This window comes from Crinia signifera, chromosome 6 (genome assembly GCF_055691185.1).
Source record: "Crinia signifera chromosome 6, ASM5569118v1, whole genome shotgun sequence".
Lineage (NCBI taxonomy): Eukaryota > Metazoa > Chordata > Amphibia > Anura > Myobatrachidae > Crinia > Crinia signifera.
Window position 1 is genome coordinate 271071822 of NC_139222.1, and position 25282 is coordinate 271097103.

The following is a 25282-nucleotide window of genomic DNA, read 5'->3' on the forward strand; positions in this document are numbered from 1 at the left end:
CGCTCACCGCTCATCGCCGGGGCATAGACACTGGGCGGCTTTGAGCTGAAAGCCGCTCAAACTTGCTGTTTTGATCGGCTTTCAGCTCAAAGTCTTCCAGTGTGTATGGGCCTAAAGCAGGGGTCCTCAAACTACGGCCCGCGGGCCAGATGCGGCCCGCTGAGGACTTTTATGCGGCCCCCCGGGCTTGCCGCTGCCCAAGCGCTGGCGCAGAAATCACAGTCATTCACTCTCACTTGCCTCAAAGCTGGGAGTTGGGAGGATGGACGGGCAGGCTGGCTGGCGAATGGACGTGGCATGGGACGTCAGGGGAAGCATAAGTGTCTGCTGGTCTGACCTGTCTCCTTTTTAAGCTTCTCCTATGCGTGTGATGTCATCACGTAACACACTGCAGAGAGGGGAGAGTAGCTTCCAGAATCCAGAGAGAGGAGCCGGACGAGAAGCCAGCAGGGAGGGAGCAGTGGCACTGAGCAGACACTGACAGTGTCCCAGTCCACACACAGTCTACTCTTGACTGTTTTCTTATTGTTAGAGGTGCTTTTTTTTATACTAAAATATTTAAAATGATATATATATATATATGTGTATATATATATGTAGATATATATATATATACTGTATATATGTACACTGCGCAGCATGCACTGTACATCCCCCACGCCTGTCTGTTGTGGTGGCTGCCGTTACTGTGTACAATTGTTTCTGTTTTTACTATAGTCCGGCCCTCCAACAGTCTGAGGGACAGTGAACTGGCCCCCGATTTAAAAAGTTTGAGGACCCCTGGCCTAAAGGGTTAAACAATTTAGAGATTTTTATGCAATTCTGGAACAATGCTCTAATTAATGCATATAAGCAATACTGACCTACTATAGTTCATCTTTCACCTTGAAAATATTACCGTCACAGGATATCTGATACATAAGTGAAAATCATTGGTCTCCATACACTGCAATATTAGCTCCATGGTCACGTAACCCAAGGTCCGTCAATGTCATGTACTGTGAGAACCAGTAGATCATTTACTACTGTACTACTGTAGGACGGAGAGTATCACCATGATAAACTGGTTATTTCACCGAATTTTCCATCTGATTTCTCCACTATTGTACAAGGATGTTGGAGGAAATTAGAAAAACGTCTAAACTCAATGTCAAAATTTATCTTTTTCGATTAAAAGTCATAAAATAAGTGTAAGTCTGGTTCCTAAACTCAGCAAACTCAAGTCTGTAAATCACGACTGTACCGTTTCAGCAATAATAAATACAGAGCGTTTAATACAAAAAAGTTGGAAATGAGCTTACAAAAACTGACATAGGGAGAAATATGGCTAAACAGGGCCGTCTATTAATTATTCATGGCATATATTGTGTAAGTAATGCAATGATTCTGCTTTGCCGGTTTTACAGAGTTTCGCTGAGTAGGTGCATTGAGTTTTCCGTTTTATTTAAATATTTTACGTTTCATGTTGTCAGAACATCTTACGGCACTGTTGTACTGAGAGCTTGATCGAGTGGCAAAGTGCGTTCATGTCAAGCTACACTGACAGCAGTTATATCTGTGCTATATATATATATATATATATATATATATATACTAAGCTTCTACTGATTCTATCGGCCGCGCCAAAGTGCTTTTAGGAAGTTATCTGTATTGGCTGATCCTGTTTGGTAACCAGAGGGTAGGAGAACAGTGACAGCCCTCAGGCAATGCGTATTTAGAAAATAGGCCTGGGAGTGAGAAGCAGGGAACAAGGAGACATCCCATAACATGCATATGTACGCCCAGCATTTTCATGGTAACGCCCATGAAACGCTGGGCATTTACATATGCCAATGGCCCAGCCCAGCACCCCACGCCCCTCTTCACCCCTCATTCGAAAGACAGGGAGCGTGCACTCGGCGAACAGATTTTGCGCCAAGTTTGATCGGCCCACCCCCCAAATCCGTGCCTGTGTAGAGATCTGTTGGGCTTAGTAACAAATGCTCGGATCATGGTGAGTGAAAGGGGTCCAAGAGGAATCCACATTTGTACTGATGGAGGTCACATCATTTGTCTTAAAAAATCACAACAAATATGTCAACCATTTGTGTATCGACCACTGTCATGTCGGCCTTTTAACACTGATGACGGGATATTTTATATGACTAAAGAATACACTAGGATAAAGTGGATATGGAGACAGTAACTGGAGGAAAGCTGTAGGAAGGGAACGCATAGAACTGAAATAAATATGCACATCAATTTAGTTTAGGTTCAAACATAACTCAGAGGAGCATTTTTCCAGGACCTTGTGAGTTGCTGGATCAGTTGGTAAGATAATAAGAAATTCCTTACGTCAGGGTATTGTCATTTACACCAGTTGGAGCGACATATCTCTGTACTACCCCGTACAGGTAACACTTTACAGCGATGGGGTAAGCCTGGAGGTAGAACAAGGAGTTAATGGCACATCAGAGGCAGAGCACGGAGGGAATAAAATCTAGCACTGCCTTTGAATTATTGCTCGGTTGCTTTGTATTATATATATATATATATATATATATATATATGGGTGTAATGGGATGTGTACATGAATATAACGGTGTATAAAATTGGTCAGAGAGTGTGCGTCCGTTAATCTCTATGTGCTAATGCCATTGTAAAATAGATGAACTGTATACAAGAGATGTAATTTACATATCCGTTTAGTAGGCAATGGGAAGTCTAAGGTTCCTTCTGCCCTTTCTGATAAGCGGCCCAAAAGTTGTAAATTAAAGCCCAGCTTTTTTTTTAATACAGCCACTTAAAGGGGCCTTCAGGCTGCGGCGTAACTATGGAGGGTGCAGGAGGAGCAACTGCTATGGGGCCCGGGCCTTTGGGGTGCCCGAGGGCTAAGCAGGCATCCCCTGCACCCATTAGACCTTTATTAGCTAGTGTTTTTGCAGCCGCAGTGCCGCTGGCGCATCCTTTTTTCCCCTGATCCCCACTGCGTCGCTCCGTGCCTCTTCCCCCCCCCCCCCCTCCGCATCAGCTTTAGTTACTTCACTCTGAGGAGATCCTCCCCTGATGTGGACACCGCTGAGGTCAGCTGTGCTGAGGTCCCGGCGCTGATCTGTAGGTACAGTAACAAGTCAGTGGGCAGGGGGTCACAGTTCATACTGTAATGCCTGGTCTGATAGGGTGGGATGGATTAAGATCTCCCCCCTCTCTCTCCTCTCTGTTTTCCTCTGTCTTGCACTCTCTCCCTCCCCGGTCACCTCTCTCTCCTGTTTTCTTCCCTCCACTTTCCTCTTTCTCACCCCCCCCCCCTCTCACTTTCCCTGCCCCTCTTTATCCCCCTCAACCCCACGCTGTCTCCCCCCCTCACTCATCCTCCCCTTGTCTCATCTCTCTCACTCTCTCTCCCCTTGCCCCACTCACTCTCCTCTTTCTTTCTCTCCACTGTTCTCTTTCCCCATTCACCTGTTTTCTCTCAGCCCTCTTACCCCCCCCCCTCATCACTCTGCCCCTATTCTCTTTCTCCTCCCCATCTATCTCTTTCCACCCTTTCCCCTCTCTCTTTCTCTCCCCCATTCTGTCGCTGTACCTGGCACTGTCTCTACCAGACCCTCTCCCTCTCTCCCTGACATTCTCTCTCACTCCTGCTCATACCTCTCCTTTTCTCTCTTGCTCCTCTCCCTCTCTTTCCTCACATTCCTTCTCTTTTCCTGACCATCCCTCTCTCACATCTTTCCCCACCATAAGTTTTGTCTCTCAGCAGCATGATGGGGGGAGGGGGCCCCATAGCAAAATTTTGCTATGGGGCCCAAAGAGTTCTAGTTACGCCTCTGTTCAGGCATATCAATTTCTGTATTCCCAGATGTCTCTCACCTACCTAGTAGAAGACTCCTGATGGATAAGTTGAGACTTCCACAGAGAGGACTCCTGATGGTTCAGGCGAGACTTTCAGAGGAGCAGCAACTCAATACTAGTGCGGTGGCTGTTTTGAGTGGTTGTCCTGCTAGTGCTACTGCCGTTTCACGCAACACAAAAAGGTAGGGTCAAACGTAGTCATGCATCTACTGTAACCTCCTATGATGATGCAACACTTTCTTGCTCTGATTCTAGTAGAGATTTCAACTTTAAAACAGACAAATCACTGGCAAGTAGAAAACATTTCTAAAACTGGTATTTGAAGAGAAAGCAATATGGGGATGAGCAGCACAAGTAAAGACGGTGCCACAGAAATGGAGGATGCTAATGCGGAAGTGCACCAGGATGAGGGGGATATTTGTGTAACTTATGCTAATGAGGACTTTGATGATGAGGATTTTGTTTGTGTCAAACTAAGCCAGCCCTCAAGTGGCAGAAGTCCTTGCCCTATGATAAAAAAAGAAGTCATTGTCCTTAGTTTAGTCAACCAGCATTTGGCTTGTATTAGTGGACAATATTGTGAGCTGTGAGGTGGTCAAATGTTAGCTGGTTTTAACAATTTATTTTTAAATAAAATCCAGATACAAATCCAAAACACCTGATGGTGGTTTTGCCAGAACCAGAAAATCAACACAAAGACAGAGGGTGGTTTTGGCAAAACCAAACTAATGCTGCTTTCAGACCGCATAACTGGCTTTGACCCTGTATTTGAAAACGTTTCCAAAAACGGGTCTGCCAGATAAAACCCCTTTCACACCGCAGCTCTTAAACGGTATATTACCGTTTAAGTGCCGATTTTTTGACACTGGCAGGCCCGTTTTTGGAAACTTTCCATATACAGGGTCAAAGCCAGTGCAGCCTTCAGCCCTCCCCTCCGTGCAGCTCCCCCCTCCCCCCCCGCGCGCGCGTGTCGACCGCGCGCGTGACTTTTGGAAAATGGCTGCCCCCATACGAAAGACAGTTTTTTTAAACAGGTTTTCCTATGGGGCAGCCATTTTCTGAAAGACACTTTTTTTCATAAGTGCTTCCGACCATACTCAACTGCAGTGCCGGGATCCACAACGGAGGTACCGGCTGCACAGGGGGTAGGTCGACACGGGGGGGGTGTCGACATGCGCGTGGGGGGGGGGGGGCGCGGGGCGGCTCCAGTGCTGTGAATATTTAATGAGCACTCATTAAATATTCACTGCGCTGAATTTAGGACCCAGCTCATTGGCTGGGTCCTAAATACCGTTTCAGAGCCGATTTTGAGCCTAAAATACCGGTTCTGAAACGGGTAGGACCCTGCATTTTAACCGGTTAGAAAAAACTGTATTTTCTAACCGGTTAAGTGGTCCTGCACCTTTCAGACCGCACAGATTACAGTTTTAAAACGGTAAAAAAACGGCAATATACCGTTTACAAAGTGCAGTCTGAAAGGGGCATAAGGGAGTCGGCGTACATCTCGAATCACAATGTACTGTATATTTAGTGGTTCTGCCTGTTCCTGTGTGTGACAATGAGGACAAGGAAGCATTAATATCCTGCTAAATGTGAATATACAACACTTTTGCTGTTTCTCCATTATCTCCATAGAAATGTGCCTTATTGATCCCGGCAGTTCTGATTCAATAGGAATAAATCAGAGATTTATAATGGAAACAGGTTATACTGCTGATATACTGCAGTGGTTCCAGATGTCCATTACTGTCTCAGCAGGTGAAACCCATTGATATATATTATATATACACATGGTATGTGTGTGTGGGGGGGGAGCATTCGGTAGCTATTACATCACCTCAGCGCTGCCCCTGTATTATATCAATATCCTTTGATATCAAACAACCAGTAGCCCCTTGGGGGTTCACATTTAATTATAAGAGACAGCTGGGCCCCAGGCAAATTGGGAGTGAGAAGAATTAGAGGTCTCTCTCGCCCTGAGAGACTAGGAAGAGAAATGAGGGGCAGAGGGAGGTTGGAGGGGAATCTATGGCTGTATTAATGCACCGTACATCTATTCAAAGTCATTTTCATTCATTTTATACCTAATCAATACCGCAGCCTGAACAATGTGTTACTTTTAAATGTTTCTAATGGACATGGCATCCCGTTATCATTTACTGTAAGATACATGGGGCACAATGATTGGCTTGCAGACTCAGCAGGTAAATTATGAAATGATTCAGCCACATGATAGTAGGTTTCATGCTAACATTAATTACAGTCATTCCTAATTCTCATTGATAGTTTCTGTCTGTGATAGAGGACAGTGCTGACCCCCCAGGCCCTTGTTACTTACTGATTGGTCATCGGAAACCCCTCTGCTGTGTCCGAAAAAAGCAAACCCTTGTGCTCAGCATGCCTGCAAAACGGGGGCCGTGTTACACAATCCCACGCTGAGGCTAAAGGCGTACCTCCCAACTGTCACGATTGTCAGCCAGCAACTCACACAGCAGGTCATGCACCCACAGCAGCAGAAACATGGCTTCGCAATCACAGACTACCCACCCGCTTTTTCCAAAGCCACTCCCACTTTTGGGGCCCACGCACGGTGGACCGCGTGTGAGTCCTGACCAGGGACCTCCTAAAGTTGGAAGGTTTGGCTAAAGGAGGAAGTGTGAGAATTTATGCAGGCAGGACCAGGGCAGGTTTATTTACCGAGATGAGAGTTCTATTGAAGATGGGATGGTTGCCCATAGCAACCAATCAGAATCTACTTATTTATTTGGCACCTTCTATAAGATAATAGACAGAATCTGATTGGTTGCCCATAGCAAAATCTCACCTTCAGTAGAACGCCCATTCTTATGCAGCCCACACACGCACCGATTCCAGCGTGCGTTGTGGGCTTAACTAGCACACACAGCATCGCATCGTATGCCTTGTGCCAACGATGGGCATGCGATGCGATGCTGTGCTAGAAAAAGCTAGTACAAAAAGTATGTGCAGCACATACTTTTTGTACTGTACGATGAGGTGCCGCGGGAGCGCGCACCCCATCGTACAGCATCGCACCGCCGGCATCGGCGCGTGTGTGGGCTGCATAAGTAAATAAACCCCTCAGAGTCATCTTTAATTTTGTGATCGTCAAACTCAGGGGCGTCCCCCAGATTCCGGTGCTCCTAGGCAGCTGTATGCAGGACCCGTGCTGCACCTGCGTAGAACGTGACCAGCACATGCGCAGTGCCCCACCATAGGATTGGCCATAAACCATCGGGTTTACTTAGAAATCCGAATCAGGCCCATACGTAGCGTGCCAGATTTAAATGCACTCAGGTAGGTATTAGTTAATGACTGTACTAAACATTGCAAAATGATTCCCATGTAGAACAGACAACCAGACCTGCAACACAATAATGAAAAACACACATTGGCCCTTATTCAGATCACTTCGCTGGGGCGTGAATTTCGGGTAGCGTACCGACGTGCGTATATGCATGCGCAGAACCATTTCTGCGCATGTCTGTACGCAGGGAGCGAGCAAACTCAGCAAGAACTCCGGTCAGTGGTCGCCGAGTTCTCACTCCTGGCCTTCCAAGTAGGGGGGGTTGTGGGAGGAAACCGGAGTACCCTGAGGAAACCCACGCAAGTACGGGGAGAATATACAAACTCCGCACAGTTAGGGCCATGGTGGGAATAGAACCCATGACCTCAGTGCTGCGAGGCAGTAATGCTAACCATTACACCATCCGTACTGCCCCGTATATATAACACATGGTGGGAATGGAACCCATGACCTCAGTGCTGCGAGGCAGTAATGCTAACCATTACACCATGTTCACATAAAACATCCGTTCGCATGCCGCCCGGCCAAATTCGACATGCAAATGGGCAGCGCCAGGGATCCATTCGATAGGCGGAGATTGGTACATTCGCTTCGGCCTGTGCATGGGTCTGAGCGAAGCGATCAGAATAAGGGCCGTTATGTAGATGTTTGGTGCTAAACCTTCACAGGACATGGTATATTATATTATTACAGATGTATTTATAAAATCCATGTTTTTTCTGTGACACTCTCCAAATTTCAAGCAGTAAAAAAAAAACACAGAATGTGACATATATAGGAATAAGGTTTCAGTCCATCCCAGACGCATTTGCAGTATACAGTACATCAATGAACATATTGATTGTGTGCATTGATTCTTGTGTGCAGCCACAGCCATTGTATTCTATATATAACCTGCTTCCCTAAACCAACTGACTGACAATAGCAGTGTATGCAGCTCCTAACAATCGTCCGTACAGCACAGTACAGTGGTCATTGTTGTACCTCACATCTGCCACAACTTGTGCAATTCCTCTTTTCTACCAGGGGTGTCGCTCTCTGCTCTGGTGCATTTAGCACAGTGTGGTCTGTATCACAGTGCTGGGATACAGATCAGGGGTAGCTAAAACAGCAAGTTAGAGGTCGGCACCCTTGGCAGGAAAAAGGAACAGCAGTGGTTGTGTGCTACAATGAACACTACAGTATAAGCATATGAAGGTTTCCGGATTTAAGGGTCCCCATGCATCGGGCCAGTTGCTTTGCCGCGCTCGGCGCACTTTACCGCAGCCAGAGTCCACGTGGATGTTTAAATATGAAAAAGTTAAAAAAACAGAAGAAGAAAAAGTTGATGAAAAAAATCAAATATAATACCTCCCAACGTTGTAGGGACTGGGAGCTGAAATGGGGGAGGGGTCTCAACTAAAGGGGTGGGCCTTAGGTAAATGAGGGCAGGGCTGAGCGAAGTGAACCTTCATTTACCTTCTCCGAGCGGCTGGGCAGCCCTCAGCTCCATCCCTGCACTGAATAGATTCAGTGATTACTGGCTGCTCTGCCAAGCAACTGTGGCCCTCCCAGGGTTTAAAAATGACAGTTAGGAGCGGGTTGGATGGTACTTTATCTCTCTCTCTCTGCTATATCATGTTTTTAAAGCTACGTGCTGGTGTATTATCAAATGCCTCTACATTCTAGGAGCCAGACAAAACTTACCTTTATGTCTATTGAGATTTGTGTTGCTCGCTAATCTAGGTCTGGCAGAAAGATTCTACACAACAGTTATTAGCTTTCTGCCTTATGCAGTTATTCACCTGCTAATTTATCTGTCATTTACCAACTAATATTGTACATCTTCTATACTAATGTGATCATGTTTGCACACTTACTGTCTATATTGTCATATGCCGGAGTCATACCTTTCGCTAATTGACAGCAGATATTTCCCACAGCGCTATACAGAAATTATATTAAAGACTCAAACAGAGATCAGCGCCAAAAGGGCTGTTTTTAGTGTTGCCATTTATTGGACACACAAATCATATCTTGTTGTTTTTCAGAAGACGTTTCATTTTAAAAAAATATAATTGGTTTCATTATAGGGGCAATGGCGCAAAAGCGGAAAACAAGACTACAATGTTATAATTGCTTAATTTTGGAAAAGCTTTTCAGTGAAACAACTATTATGTCAAACCTGAGTGACATCACAAAGGCTGTTTAGATGGAAGACAGTCTAGTGAGATGATAAATAACAAACTGCCTATCTAATCTATCACAAACTGTCCATCAGATTCAGTATCTATCTAGCTATCTAGCTATCTAGCTATCTAGCTATCTAGCTATCTAGCTATCTAGCTATCTAGCTACAGTATCTATCTATAAATTAGGTTAAAGTTAGCTTACACTACAATGTGAGATGACATACTGTACTGTATAAGCAGATAGAAATGATAACTGGTAGCACTATTCTAAGCAGTGACTTTTATACCAGAGGTTATGATGTTATGATATGTAAACCAATCCTATGAGAAGTCTAGCAAGGTGATAAAATTTGCTTTTCACTACTGACATCATTATAAATATTAACATAATTAAAACTATATTCACCTAACATTACTTTAATATAACGTTTAGATTAAAATAAACATATCTAACAGGGTCATATCAACAGATAGAGATGATAACTGAGAGTTCTATTCCAAGCAGTGACTTCTATACCAAAGATTAATGGCATCACAAAGGCTGTTTATGATGTAATCTAGTCACGTTACCTTACTGAAGTGATACATCAAAATCTGCCTACATTTCCTCGCTGATTGTATTTCCTCGCCGATACAATATCTATAATTTAGGTTAATATCAGCAGTGGCAACAAGGGGGGGGGGGATCTTATTACTCAGGCGTGTTGAAGGGGCCTGGCAGGGGTACAAATCCTTAACCCCCTCTCTTTGCAGCCCAGCACACATTGATGTCTGTTCAGCTGCAGTGGATTCAAGACTGACACCACTAAGTGGAGTACTAATGGTTTTGTCCTTAGCTGATTGACATGTATCTATTTTTATTAATTTATGCCAATCTTTATTTTCCTCGATTTACAGTGTTGTATTTAATATTTCAGTTTTTAATCTATAGATGTGTCCTCTTCTGTTGTTGCACATTTTAAATCTGCGGTAAAATATTGGTGCTGTACTGTACTGTAATCTCTTACTTCGCTTCTGTGTTAGATGGCAAAACATCCGCCTGCCATTTACAATGCATCACCATTGTGCTCTGGAAAATGTTACAGTTGATGAACTCTCCCTGTGCACCTGCTGGGTGACCAAGAACACATGACCTGCTTGGTGTTCTGGAAATTGTGCCAGGCCCTTGCATATGCCAATCTCTTTGCCATTTTCCACACTATACTAAACCCTTTGCATTTTTCCTATGCCAGCACCCTGCCTTTTCCAGGCATATATAATTAGTTGAAAGTATTTACACAAATAGAGACACACCCATGAGCAGATCACCCAACCAGAACACTGGTCACGCCCCCCACATTATTAGGTGCTGGCCACAACCCCTATTATTGCACATAATAGGCCCTTGATCATTTTCAGCTCCAGGCCCATTTAGACCTTAATCTGGCACTGGTCACAGCAAATTGGTTACTTAATCATCAATTCTGAATAGGCCCTTAAAATTGTTATAGTCTACATCATTGTCTATGGAATTAGGGTAAGTCTGATAGGGAAGGTGACACAGCTGACTGGCTAAAAGTAAATGTTTTTTTGGGAGTTAAATAGTTTCAGTATAAGAGGTAAAAAGTCTTCAAGCATCAAGAAATCTTAATTAAATGTGCCCATTCCACTTTACCATGTAACAATGCTAAATACAGACGTGACACTGACAGGCCAGTGTTCCGCTGATACCCAAAACAAATGCTTAGAATTTTGTGTCTGAAATCCAAAACTTGGTTACATCCAATACAAACCGCTGCTACCCGTGGATAGGTCTATAATTATGTAACACACAAGACATTGCATTATATCAGAACCACGTGTTCTAAATGTCAAATACATCACAATGCAGTGGCGTCACTACCCAGGTGCGGGGGGTGCAGGCCGCACCGGGTGTCACCAGTCTCTGGGGTGACACCCAGAGCTCTCCAGACGGCCGGTGGTCTCTGTCCCGGGCCTGGCTTAGTCAGTCACTCTCAGTCTGACTGACAGCCAGGGCAGCAGCCTGTGAGCGGCTGCGGCGGCGCACAGACCGGGGGGGAGGGGCGGACGGACTACAAGTCACACTCACAGCATGATGTCTGTAGTTGTGCAGTGCTCGCCCGGGCCGCACCGCACACACAGCAGGGGGAGGGGGCGGGTCGGCGGTGCATGATGCGCTGGGAGGCTGGCGGCGTAGAGCGGGTGCCTCCCCCTCCTGTGTGGGGATTGGCCACCCCAGGGGACGGAGGAGGGACCTTGTTTGGGCGCGCAGGCTGTGAGCCAGCCTGTCACTCAATGGGGGGGGGGGGGTTGCGCAGTGACTGAGTGAACTTCAAGCAAGGCAACCGACCGTTACCTGTCCTAACCAGCTGGAATCACAACGTTTGGGTGCAACGTTTGGGTGTAGCAGGTGAGGCTTCTGGCACTGTGGGGGCATACAGTATCAGTGTCTGGCACTATGGGGGCATATGTGAGTGTAATGGGCATCATGGTATCGGATATATGTCTGGCACTGTTGGGGCAGCATATCTGGCACTGTGGGGCCGGGGCATACAGTATCAGTGTCTGCCACTATGGGGGCTGGGGCATATGTGAGTGTAATGGGCATCATGGTGTCGGGTATATGTCTGGCACTGTGGGGACATATCTGGCACTGTGGGGCCGGGGCATACAGTATCAGTGTCTGGCACTATGGGGGCATATGTGAGTGTAATGGGCATCACGGTGTGGGGTGTAATGGGCATCACGGTGTGCGGCGTATTGTGTAATTGGCATCATGGTGTGTTGCGTAATGGGCATCATGGTGTGCGGTGTAATGGGCATCACGGTGTGCGGTGTAATGGGCATCACGGTGTGCGGTGTATTGCGTAATTGGCATCACAGTGTGTTGTAATGGGCATCATGGTGTGCGGTGTAATGGGCATCACAGTGTGTGACGTATTGTGTAATTGGCATCACGGTCTGTGGCGTAATGGGCATCACGGTGTGCGGGGTATTGTGTAATCGACATTACGGTGTGCGGCGTAATGGGCATCATGGTGTGTGTGTAATGGGCATCACGGTGTGTGGCATAATGTGTAATTGGCATTACGGATAAACAGTGTTTAATGATTTAAGTAGCCTGTAAAAATGCAGGGAAGAACTAAGCTGGACTGATCTATCAATTAATTTATACAGCACTGCTATAATACTGGAAGATTGGAATAGGTGCGCTGACTCAATCTGCAAGTACACAGTACAATCACGGTACAGACCACGCCCCCTGCTGATAGGCCACACCCCCAATTTTATTTATTTTGATTTGGGGGGGGGGGGGGTGTGACACCATGATTTACTACACCGGGTGACACCAACCCTAGTGACGCCACTGTCACAATGGACGACATCTTAACAGCTTGAGCCACCTCATATACTTCACGTAAGACATTGTCGATGCTGTAGAAGATTTTTAGTATTAGTGGCGTCTCGCTCCCCAGTAATACAGAAATAAGTCTCATCCTTTATTACTATTGTCATTATTACATGGAAACAAAATGATTTCAATGATTGTCAACAGACTGGTCTCATGCGAGCTGGAGATCTAATCCATACTAGGTTACAAGACTGCCTATGCCCCTTTCAGACATATTAACCGGTATATTGCAGTTTTTTTACCATTTCAAATCGGTAATATGTGCGGTCTGAAAGGTCCAGAGTGAATTTACCGTTTTAAAATAACTGGTATTTTAAAACGGTAAAAAAGCACGGTCCTACCCGTTTCCGACCTGTTTTTTTTGCAGTCTGAACGGGTCTGAAATGGTACCCAGGCAGCAGTGAGCACTATTGGTCGCCATCTCCGTGCATATTTAATGAGCCGGCCTCTCATTAAATATGCGCATATGTAATCGAACCAAGTCTGCCTAATGGATCTGACATTGGGTCTGCTTCACAGTGACCGCTGATCTGAAAAGTTGCAGATGACTGTGTAGCTAGCCGCTTCCCAGACAGAAAGAAAACCCGCCCTGTGTAAGTCTACGGGTGAATACGGAATGTGTCGATAGTCGCTTATCTCTGCAAATCCATGCACATTTCCCGAACCATCGAATGAGTTCCCCAGTCTGAGCACATGTGAGTAACTCTGACCCTTCCACAACTCGGCCACAGAATCAGGATAATCGAGGCCGGAGCTGACTTCACAGGCACACCCTGAAAACGCTTGGCTGGGCCTGTGACCTATATTTTTGCTGACACTCCCGGCAAACGACCGGGTGACACCCAAAAATGCCGGCTTCCTGTCAGTCAAATTACGAGGAGATTGCGATTGATTCCATTCGCAATTTTTTAATGCTATTTGGCCTCGTGCATGCGCGCTATGATCCAAGGAATCATCGGTCACCATTAGAAAGGATTGTGAATTCGCACAACAGCAATCAACTCTGAATAACCCCCATTGTCTTACTTCACAGTTTCTCAAAGTCGGTCCTCAGGGCCCCACACGGTGCATGTTTTGCAGGTCTCCTCACAGAATCAAGTTAAATAATTAGCACCACCTGTGGATATTTTGAAATGTGTCGGTCAGTAATGAGCGCACCTATCCGGTGCCCTAGAAAACGTGAACTGGATGGGGTCCTGAGGGCCGAGTTTGAGAAGCACTGGTCTACTTGCACATCTGAGTTTTCTGTACGACATCATCGACAGATCTTATCACCCTGGCAAAACAGAGGAACCGGTTACATTTCCATAATGAATAGACAAAACCTGTAATTTTCCAATCGTTATTGATGACAGGTAATTGAAGTCAGTTGTACTTTAAGGTAACATTTGATACTGTACATTCCCATCTGCAATTATGTGTCTGATCATTTATATCTTTATATAATAATCACTTAAGATCTGACCCATTGCTGACATGTACAGTGGGAACTGATGTGTGGGATCCCTCCTTCAACGGCTGCCACCGCAGTGACACAGACCACCGCAGTGACACAGACACAGAGTGTTCCGGAAAAGGGTAAGTTTACAGTGTGGACAGGGTGGCGATGGGATGTAAAAAGATGTATACCTCCCAACTGTCCCGATTTTCGCAGGAACGTCCCGATTTTTTGGGACGATCCCGCACATGCGCACAGCATCTATTTTGCAACTTGAGGGGCTGGGGACATAGCCAGTAGCTCAGAGAGCCGCTAACCATGCCCCCACAGCGGCAAAAATGGGGCGCGGCCTTGAAAAATGGCAGTTAGGAGTTGATTAACTGGTGCTTTATTACTTTCCACTTTATCAACACTTTAGGCCGGATGTATCAAGCTTCAAAAAGTGATAAAGTGGAGAGTAGCAAACAACCAGCCAATCAGCTCCTACCTGACATGTTACAGGCTGGGTTTGAAAAATGTCAGGTAGGAGCTGATTGGCTGGCTGTTTATAACTCTCCCCTTGATGGACTTTTTGAAGCTTGATACATCTGGCCCTCAATCACTTTACCACTGAAGGTCGACAGGGCTTACGTTGACACCTGAAATTGGTGGACATCCCTAAGGTCGGCAGGTTTGGAAAGGTCGACACAAGCATTAGGTTGACAATGGTCGACAGTCAAAAGGTCGACATGAGTCTTGCAAATGCCTTCAGAGTTATAAAATGAAATGGGTACGGGGTGCATGGTGCTAGGAACACGAGTGCCCCACACACAATGTACCCATTACAGCTACACACCTATATAATGTACCCTGTCCAGTCTGATCTTTCTCCCGTCCATGCTAACGATCCACCTCCGACTCTGCAGGAACAGTTCTAAAGCCTGTGACAGATACGGGATTACTCTCCACACAAACAGCATTTTCATGAGAGCATAAAGGGATTTTAGAATAGATTTTCCTCTTACTGAGAAGCCAACATCTAATCAATGCAGGACATGAAGGGAGGGTACAGCAGGCTACTGTACTGTATATAAAAGATGGACTGGAGTTCGACATGTACCATACTTGCCTACTTTTGAAAACTAGTTTCAGGGAGATTATAGTTGGTATTAGAATTTTGCGTAGCGCTCCATTGAGGGGGCGTGTCATGCTCCACCCAAAGGGCGTGTCTAGTTCCATATATGCAGAGATTGTGAAAAGAGATTGTGAACGTGGCACCTAGGACGTGGGTGTGTACTGCTACATCTGAGAGGGATCTTTTAAAATGACTTACAGTATATCCAAATGTAGATGAGCCCAAAGCAGTTAGTAAGAGCTACTATACTTGCTAAAGTGCTGGGAAATGGTGCTAATGATTCAATGTAACTGTATCTGTCTCTCATTCCTTTTTTCCACAAAAAAAGTAACAGTGTAATGTGGGCTTGGTGACATGAGGGAGATTGCTAGACTAATGAGGGAGAGAGGGAGATTGCTGCTATGTCAGGGAGTCTCCTGCAGAGTGCGGAAGGGGAGGTAACTATGATGTAACAGTGTAATGTGGGCTAGGTGACATGAGGGAGATTGCTAGACTAATGAGGGAGAGAGGGAGATTGCTGCTATGTCAGGGAGTCTCCTGCAGAATGCAGGAGGGGAGGTAACTATGATGTAACAGTGTAATGTGGGCTAGGTGAAATGAGGGAGATTGCTAGACTAATGAGGGAGAGAGGGAGATTGCTGCTATGTCAGGGAGTCTCCTGCAGAATGCAGGAGGGGAGGTAACTATGATGTAACAGTGTAATGTGGGCTAGGTGACATGAGGGAGATTGCTAGACTAATGAGGGAGAGAGGGAGATTGCTGCTAAGTCAGGGAGTCTCCTGCAGAATGCAGGAGGGGAGGTAACTATGATGTAACAGTGTAATGTGGGCTAGGTGACATGAGGGAGATTGCTGGACTAATGAGGGAGAGAGGGAGATCGCTGCTATCTCAGGGAGTCTCCTGCAGAATGCAGGAGGGGAGGTAACTATGATGTAACAGTGTAATGTGGGCTAGGTGACATGAGGGAGATTGCCAGACTAAGGAGGGACAGAGGGAGATTTCTGCTTTTTCAGGGAGTCTCCTGCAGAATGCAGGAGGGGAGGTAACTATGATGTAACAGTGTAATGTGGGCTAGGTGACATGAGGGAGATTGCCAGACTAAGGAGGGAGAGAGGGAGATTGCTGCTATGTCAGTGAGTCTCCTGCAGAATGCAGGAGGGGAGGTAACTATGATGTAACAGTGTAATGTGGGCTAGGTGACATGAGGGAGATTGCTGGACTAATGAGGGAGAGAGGGAGATCGCTGCTATCTCAGGGAGTCTCCTGCAGAATGCAGGAGGGGAGGTAACTATGATGTAACAGTGTAATGTGGGCTAGGTGACATGAGGGAGATTGCCAGACTAAGGAGTGAGAGAGGGAGATTGCTGCTATGTTAGTAAAACTTCCGCAGAATGCAGGAGGGGAGGTAACTATGAGGTAACAGTGTAATGTGGGCTAGGTGACATGAGGGAGATTTCTAGACTAATGAAGGAGAGAGGGAGATTTCTGCTTTTTCAGGGAGTCTCCTGCAGAATGCAGGAGGGTAGGCAGCTATGCATGTACTGTAATAATATAATGTAATGCCACGCCATTGCACAGGAACGTCACTGTAACTGGAGAACAGAGTCTCTGAGATGCTTGGGACATGACTATACAATCAGTGTATGTATGCACTGGTCAGACAGCACTCCATGTCCGATATGTAACTAGCTCTGTACATATACAGTACATATGCTTCTGATCTCCTTGGCTCACATAACATTTGTATGTCCATTGCTCTAAAGGGGTGTACACACGCAACTGCCTTGTGATTAGATTCCGATTCGATCAATCATGATCGAATCACACGGCAAGCAAAGCGCATTCGATTTTGACTATATAGTACAGATATAGTACAGTCTTGCCTGCACAGTCTATTTTTCTGTTCGATATAGATGGGAACCCGCATCGGGATTGAATCAGCATCGAATGTGGATGAAAACCGTTACATTTTTTAATTTGATTTTGCCTATAGAGTATAAGCAAAATTGAATAGAAAAATAGACAAAATGGAACCATGTGTACACCCTGTAACGGTGCCCACATACGGTGCAGCACATACTTTTTGAACTAGATCGCATCACACTGTGGGGGTTATTCAGATTTAATTGGTCCCCGCGCTTTTTCACGGGGAACCGATTGTTTGCGACTGCGCATGTAAAAAGCAACAAAGAATTAGGCGCAAATATTCTAATATATATCACCACAATTAAAAAACTTTGATCGTCAAATTCTTTATGTTTGCAGCTCCCTTAAGCAACTTGCATAATTACTCAATAGGATAATTGGTAGTAAATTAAGAGAGCGCAAAAATCAAATTTAAACTAATGTTCTATTTTTTATTAATAATAATGAATTAATGAACATTTTCAAATCAACATTTATATAAAAAAGCATGATCCATTTACAATTTATAAATAGCTAACGATCCACATTAGCCCAATTCTGCAATAAAAAGTAAATTAATTCAAATCATTCTGTTATAATTCTGTGCATATTCAAAAAGACAATTGCATACTAGTAGTAGACCATTGACAATTGTCTGTTTGAATTTGCACAGAATTATAAAAGAATGATTTGAATTAATTTGACATCAGAATACTTTTTTATTGTAGAATTGGGCTAATGTGGATTGTTGTGTGTGGGTTGTTAGGTCTACAAAAACTAGGTCGACAAGCCTTGGGTCGACACCACTAGGTCGACAGGCAGCAAGGTCGACATGGATCTAGGTCGACAGGACATTATGTTGACACAATCATAAGGTCGACAGTCAAAATGTCGACATGGGGTTTTTCACAGTTTTTTACCCGAATGTCAACACAGTTGACATGGATGCAGTTTGAAGAACACCGCATCACCTCGCTTCGCTCGCAATGCATCGGGTGCGGTGCCTCACTACGCTCGGCACACTATTTTATTCTAAAATACCGCCTGTCGGCACATGTCGGCTCAAAAAACAGTGAAAAAACCCATGTCGACCTTGCTGCCTGTCAACCTTGCCCATGTCGACCTAATGCTCGTGTTGACTTCATTCCCTTAAGTCAGGGGTAGCAAACTCAAGTCCTCGAGAGCTACCAACAGTTCACATTTCCCAGCTCACCTCACAGGTGCACAACTGCACTCATTGCTGACTGACACATTTTCAAAGATCCACAGGTGGAGCTAATTACGTCACTTGTGATTCTGTGAGGAGACCTGGAAAACGGTAACTGTTGATAGCTTTTAAGGACTGGAGTTGGCTACCCCTGCCATACTGTAAGTATTGTTTAGGGTAAGCTTTTCTGTACTTCATTGTTCCTGTACTGTATTCCATTCATTCTATCTGTTAAGCGCCTTGAGTCCTATTGGAGAAAAAGTGCTATATAAATACAATTATTATTATTATGAGTAGTAGAATTAACCTGCCAGCACCTGTACAATGTCGAAATTTCACATGTGGACATGGAGAACATGTCAACATTTGGCAAAGTCGACATTTCAACCATGCCGGTATCACTACCGTCAGCATTGTACGGTCGACAGGATGACTGCAACCCGGCTATTAGAAGCTGGATCGTTCCCAGTGTTTATAACCAAAACAGAATTTAAAGCGCAGGAAAGTTCAGCTCTCCTTATGTCCGATGGAAACCGCCTTGTATATGGCTTCACAGAGAGTAGATCAAAGAGGAGAAAACTGATACAAAATAGAAAAATGTTAAAAGCTTTACTGATCCCAGAGAAGCCGTATAGATTTTCCTATTGATGTTTTCTAGCCAATTCCGGAAAGTGGAGTTTTCACAGAAGGAGAAAAAGTCACCGTTGCCGGTTGAAATTTTATTTGAATGCTTTGACCTGCGATCTTGATTGAGGCACTGATGAGACTTAGCCGCAGTCTCACGGAAACCAAGCTGACACCCTATATCAGGGTGTTGCCTTGGTGCCCCCCCCCCCCTCCTAAATCCGCCACTAACTGCAACACTACATAATCTATATAATAGATTTAAGTTAAGGTACACGATGCCCGCGATGGACCCGATTTCCTTTGAAATCAGGTCCACTTTGCCGGCAAAGTGAAAATCGCGGGCATCGCGTTGGTCGCGACCATTAACATTGGCCCCGACGCGATCGACGCGATGCCCACGATTTTGCCATAGGCTTCAATGTTAAAATATTTACATTGAAATCGGGAGCATCGCGTCGGTCTTGTGCCATTATAATGGCACAAGATGAGATGGACTTGATTAAGTCCATCTCACATAGGAAACAATATGAAATGGGCCAATATGACCCATTTCACATTATATATGTCCCCGTCGTCACCCCACAATTGACGTGAACCCAAAGCGTGGCGAGCGGCGGTGGTGCGCGTCCTCCGACCTTTACATTCCCCTACTATCCACGTCGGCGTGGAGTTGAGAATATAAAGTGTGGCGAGCGCAGCGAGCCACCGAGCCCGAAGCGTGGCGAGCGTCCGCGTATACCTGTGAAGTTATACGCGTCCCCTCGCGGGGCTCGCTACGCTCGCCACGCTTCGGGCTCGGTGGCTCGCCACACTTTATATTCTCAACTCCACGCCGACGTGGATAGTAGGGGAATGAAAAGGTCGGAGGACGCTGCGCTCGCCACGCCTCGGGTTGGCGTCATTCGTGGGGTTTACGGTGTAAAATTGGGGGTCTACGGAATATTTAACATTGAATCCAATGTAAAATCGGGTCCAGGGACCCTATTCACATTTGATTCAATTAAAAAATCGGGTCGGTCGCATCGCATGCGACCAAATCGCATGAGATGCGACCTACGCGATTTTTCCGACACGACCACCCCGATGGAAATCGGTGTGGCCATGCTAGGAAACAAGTACCGTTACTGTACAAAGGTTTCGAAATAAATTAAATATGTTAAATAAAACTAAAATGTAACAATATTAATTTGACAGACAGTTGTGTTATATATTTATACAGTCCCTGGAGTTAATATCTAGTTCTATGTCACCATTAACAATAAATAAAGTGTCACATCAGCGGGCGATTGAAAGCTACAGGAAAACATGCATCAGATAACGTGTAACAGAAATGATGAAGTGGAAATGTCTGACGGAACAACTTAATTCAGAATCATTTGTCACTATGCAACGATCTGGTAATCCGAGGATATTGTACGTACAGTAGATGATATTGTCATTTCAGATTTAATATATGTATTTTCAGATGACAAATGCTCTGTTTTTACTATACCAGATATATCATTCGTGACAGCCAGCTACATCAAATATTAAGTATTACTTATTTAAATCTCAGATTCCTATTTATATCTCACATTCAAATCTCATGTTCTGTTTGATGAAGATACATTTAATATTCCGTGCCTATCCATAATTAGGCTAGACCGAGTGCTCCTCGCAACAACCACTAATTGCAGACATGAAATGGAATTTGACCTTCGTACAAATGCATACAAAGACTTCTGCATGGACTTCCGATACTTCCTCGCCTCTCTTGTGCTGCACCCATCTGAAGGAATTCTCTCTCTCTCTTTTTTTTTTGCGAAAAAGCCGCAATTTTACTAATCATGAACTGTGGATCAATTTGCATTGAAGTCTCCTGCCAAGTGCGACTTTACACTCCAAATCACGATAAAACGTAATCGGACCAATCATCAGCCAAATAACATTGGTATCAATGGAAATGGCTAAATCTCTAGGAATCGCATTTGCAAAATCTCGCCAATTCACACCAACATCGCAACACAAAATATTTTTGAGGGTGTTAATATGAGTGCATCAGAATGTGTTCGGGGTGGGATTTGAGGTGCTACTTCTAAGGTATTCCACTGCGACTTTCAGCACTTAAGTCACAGTTAATTCAACTGACCCCAAAGAATGCTCTCTGAAATAATTGTTTGAGAATTGGACACATGCAGTAAGGTCTGAAGTAAGTGCTGCTCCTGGCAGTGAGGAGGGATCCCGGCCACAGGAGGCTGCACACAGGCTTCCTCTGATCTTAAAACGGCCCTGCAGCGGCCTCCACTTAGTTTATCAATTTATGAAATTTGATGATACAGTCTACTAGATAGTGGATGAGAACTGTTGGGGTACAACCTGTGGCATATTGATGTTGGCGTGGTGTTTAAAGCAGCGGCAGCTGCAGCCCCTGTGTTGCAGTCAGAGCCATTCCTACCTAATTTGATGCACTAGGCAAGATTTTGGTGGGTTCCCCCTAGCATTGTTGCTATTTCCACCCCTAACCTATTGTCATTTATTAAGATTATTTCACATTACACCCCACTGTATTGCTCCTTATTCACATTACACCACACTGTGTTACTCCTTTCACATTACACCACACTGTATTGCTCCTTATTCACATTACAACACACTCTATTGATCTTTATTCACACTACATGTTATGCCAAACAGTAGTGCACCTTATGCACATAATGCTACAGAGTAAAAGCTATCCTTCTACATAAAATGCCACACAGTAATGCCCCTTAAACACTATACCGCACACTAGTTATGCCCTTTTGCCTATAATGAAGCACAGTAACTCTACTTAATCATTTTCCCGAACATTAGAAATGTCCTTATACACATAATTCCACACAGTCATTCCTCCTACACATACAGTAAGTCACACATTATTACAAACAACCCAATCCCAGCCTCCAGCACAGCACTCAACTGTCCTGGACTCTGCAGATACTGATGCCTGGGCTGGCTGCAGGAAGTCAGTATGTATTTTATGTGCTTGCTTGTTTTATCCTGGGATTGGTATGCGGTACCTATCACAACACCCGGGACTCAGCATGGCTTAATGTCCTTCTAAGCCCACCCCTAGGCTCCCATTGGCTAGGTTTCACAAGAGTCTGGAAGCGGACTTAGAAGGGTGGTAAAGATGAATGCAGCATCCAGGGTGCATCAGCTGCTGTGAAAGACAGATTGCTGCCAGTCCACGGAGACTTGCAACTAGCACATATGTTACATACATCACTGCATGTATGCAGTACAGAACATATACAGTAATGAAGGATTTTTTATTGCTGTAATTAATAATAGCTTACACCCTGTATTTAGTAGAGTTGATGTTAAATGAAGTTTTTGCTTGCTAATAATATAGTGACGGAGATATACAATCTGACACTGTATATGAGGCATTACTTCTAAACTTTGCCTCCAATAAATAAGTCCCATAAAGTTACCAGAACGCATATGCTGAGGGACAGGGGCTGCTCTCGCCTCTTTAATAATTCAACAATCACAAGCTCAGGGACACAACGGTGCTATATTTACTCTGTGCTAGCGTTATATCAGGGGAACGCCAACGTAGGATGCTGCTTTCAGTCCTAAGCACTGCAGTATCCGCACAACTCTTATGAAGCCTATCTATGAATCAGTGAAATGAATTATATATAAATGCAAATGGCACAAAACAATATCCCTGGCCAGACGGGCACTAAACATGTTCCTTAAACAATTGCAAATATTGTTTCATTGGCTCCATGACAAGAAACGAGTAGAAACAATAGCTCAATAATGATGAAATAATAATGATGACACAAATCAGGGGAAAGTCTGGAAATGTCACATCTGAAGCATTGGGGCAGTGGCGTAACTATAAAATGTGAGCCCTCACCCCAGTAAAGTCACCCCCCCCCCCCATACCCTGCCTTAGCTCGCTGCTTGCCGCCGCTGGGTCTTGTCTGCGGTCCCGGCGCTCCTCCTGGCTGCTATCACTCCTGCTAATAAAAATGACCCTCACAAAATGGCTGCCCCTAGCAGCAGACTGTCTGTGAGGATGCTAGAGGAGGCCTCTGCCTCTTCTAGCATCCTCATAAAGTGTCTGCTGTATGGGGGCGGACATTTTGTGTGGGTCATTTCTCATTAGCAGGAGCAAGGAGGAGCGCCGGTACCACAGACAAGTAGATCTGCGGGTCGCGGCAGCAAGCAGAGGGGTAAGGGTAGGCTGGTCCCGGCAGCGGTGCAGCACATCAATAGCTCCGCAGACCTCTGGTGCCCACGCTTACTCAGCGCCTCCCCACGATCACCGGGTCTGCGGGGCTATTGTTGCGCCACTGCATTGGGTCCAATTCAGACCCATACATTATGGGCCAAATTCGTCCCCCGATGTTCTGGGTTTGCACATGTGAAAACCTCGGAAGCAAATGGCTTTGGCGAGTTTCAAACTCATTGAGCCATTCGTTGTAGGTGGGGAGGGAAGGAAGTGGCATCAGGGGAACGCCCAGCCTGCTTGGGGCGGACGGCTGATGTCAAATGACGTCAGCACCCGCCCCTAATTCGGAGGAAAGAATGTACATGAAAAGTCAGTCCAGATTGACTTTTCATTACGAACGGCAGGAAAATCATTCGATGGTCAGCGACCATCGAATGGTATTTCGGCCGTCCGGCCGCATGTTAGGAGATGTGTTCGCGGACACATCCCGTGGAGGGAAATTGGCGGCTGGCGTTCAGCCGGGCAGCGGGCAGAGTTTAGCTCGGCCCGAACAGTTCTGAATAAGGCCCACTATTACATCAACTGCCGCAACTATTTGGGAGATATTTATGAATGCTTCAAAAAATTCAAAGATGTGATGTTTCCCATAGCAACCAATCACATTATGTCAATTATTTTCTAGGAACAGAGAAATGATAGACAGAATTTGATAGGTTGCTATGGGCTACATCACCTCTTTTCATTTTTAAAAGCTTTAGTAAATGTGCCCCTAAATGGCATTTTATGTTGTACACAATACAATCAGTCTGAGGGTCACCACAACACTTTGTAAAGACCGACCTTCTAGCGCTTCGGAGTCCAAGGTCTCTCCCAGCCTCTGTAGAAGCTTCGCACGCGCTGCGTTCTTCTTGTGCTTCTTGCCCTCGTAGTGTTGCTGAGCCATCATCGGGTTGTTGAACCAGGCTCGGCAGAGGTCGCAGAATTTCCGGGACTCGCTTCCAATGTGGATGCTCCACAACGTGTCGTCTTCTTCTGGGAGTGTTTCCTCCGTGGGGTCCGGCGTCTCCTGTGCAGGCTCTGCAACAAGAAGGTAGAGCAGCAAGAATTAGTGTATGCCCTATAGTTCCAACGCTCCGCCAGCTGAAAGACAATCGGATAATTTCCAATATCACAAATGCTTCCGATTCAATTGCGTGTCAGTTTCGGTTTCACTATAAATGATAACAGATTATGGGCCAGATGTATCAAGCTTCAAAAAAGTGATAAAATGAAGAGTGATAAATAACCAGCCAAACAGATCCTAAGGCCATGTTACAGACTGGGTTTGAAAAATGACAGGTAGGAGCTGATTGGCTGGTTGTTTATCACTCTCCGCTTTATCACTTTTTGAAGTGTTATACATACCTACAGTATTGCTAGGTACTGAATGCATGCGGTTGTGGCACTTTGGGTCGACATGGATAATGGGTTGGCACTTGGCACACGCAAAATGCCAACACGGTAATGGTTGACACATTAAATATGTTTTTTTGTCTTTTTTTTTTTCATTTTGTTTTCACTATTTTTATGCGTGGACTATGGGGGGTTGTTCTGGTTCATTCGCTCGAATGCGTTCTCATGGGGACGCCTATATAACAATGGGCATTCACATATGCTTATGGGTCTGCCCGCCACCCCCATGCCCCTCTCCACCCCCCGCCTGCTGTCCTGGGTGCGTGCACCCAGCAATCCCACTATTCGCAGTTGGTGCACGCACCTTGCGTATGCACATGCGCAGAAATTCGGTCCCAATGCGGACGAACGCCCTTTGCGAACAGACCTGAATAAGGTCCTATAACTGGGAATGGTAAAGTAAGCAGAGTACAATTTACTAAAGCTTTAAAAAAAAAAAGGATGTTGCCCAGAGTAACCAATGAGATTCTGTCTATCATCTCTATTGCATCCTATAAATGAATCTCATTGGTTGCTATGAACAATATCACCTTTTTTCCCCATAGTTAGAAGCCCCTAGTATGAACTTACTCCTCTGTATGGTTGAGACACTT

At 45.2% G+C, this 25282-nt stretch overlaps 1 protein-coding gene across 2 annotated transcripts in view; it reads right to left on the reverse strand.

Moving 5' to 3' along the window:
* ZMAT4 (zinc finger matrin-type 4) overlaps positions 1–25282 on the reverse strand; it is a 307125-nt gene that overhangs the window by 119988 nt on the left and 161855 nt on the right. For both annotated transcript variants that reach the window (XM_083149591.1, XM_083149592.1), the window contains exon 5: positions 24078–24314. In XM_083149591.1, the coding sequence (XP_083005717.1) occupies positions 24078–24314 (237 nt within the window). The remainder of the gene's footprint in view (positions 1–24077; positions 24315–25282) is intronic.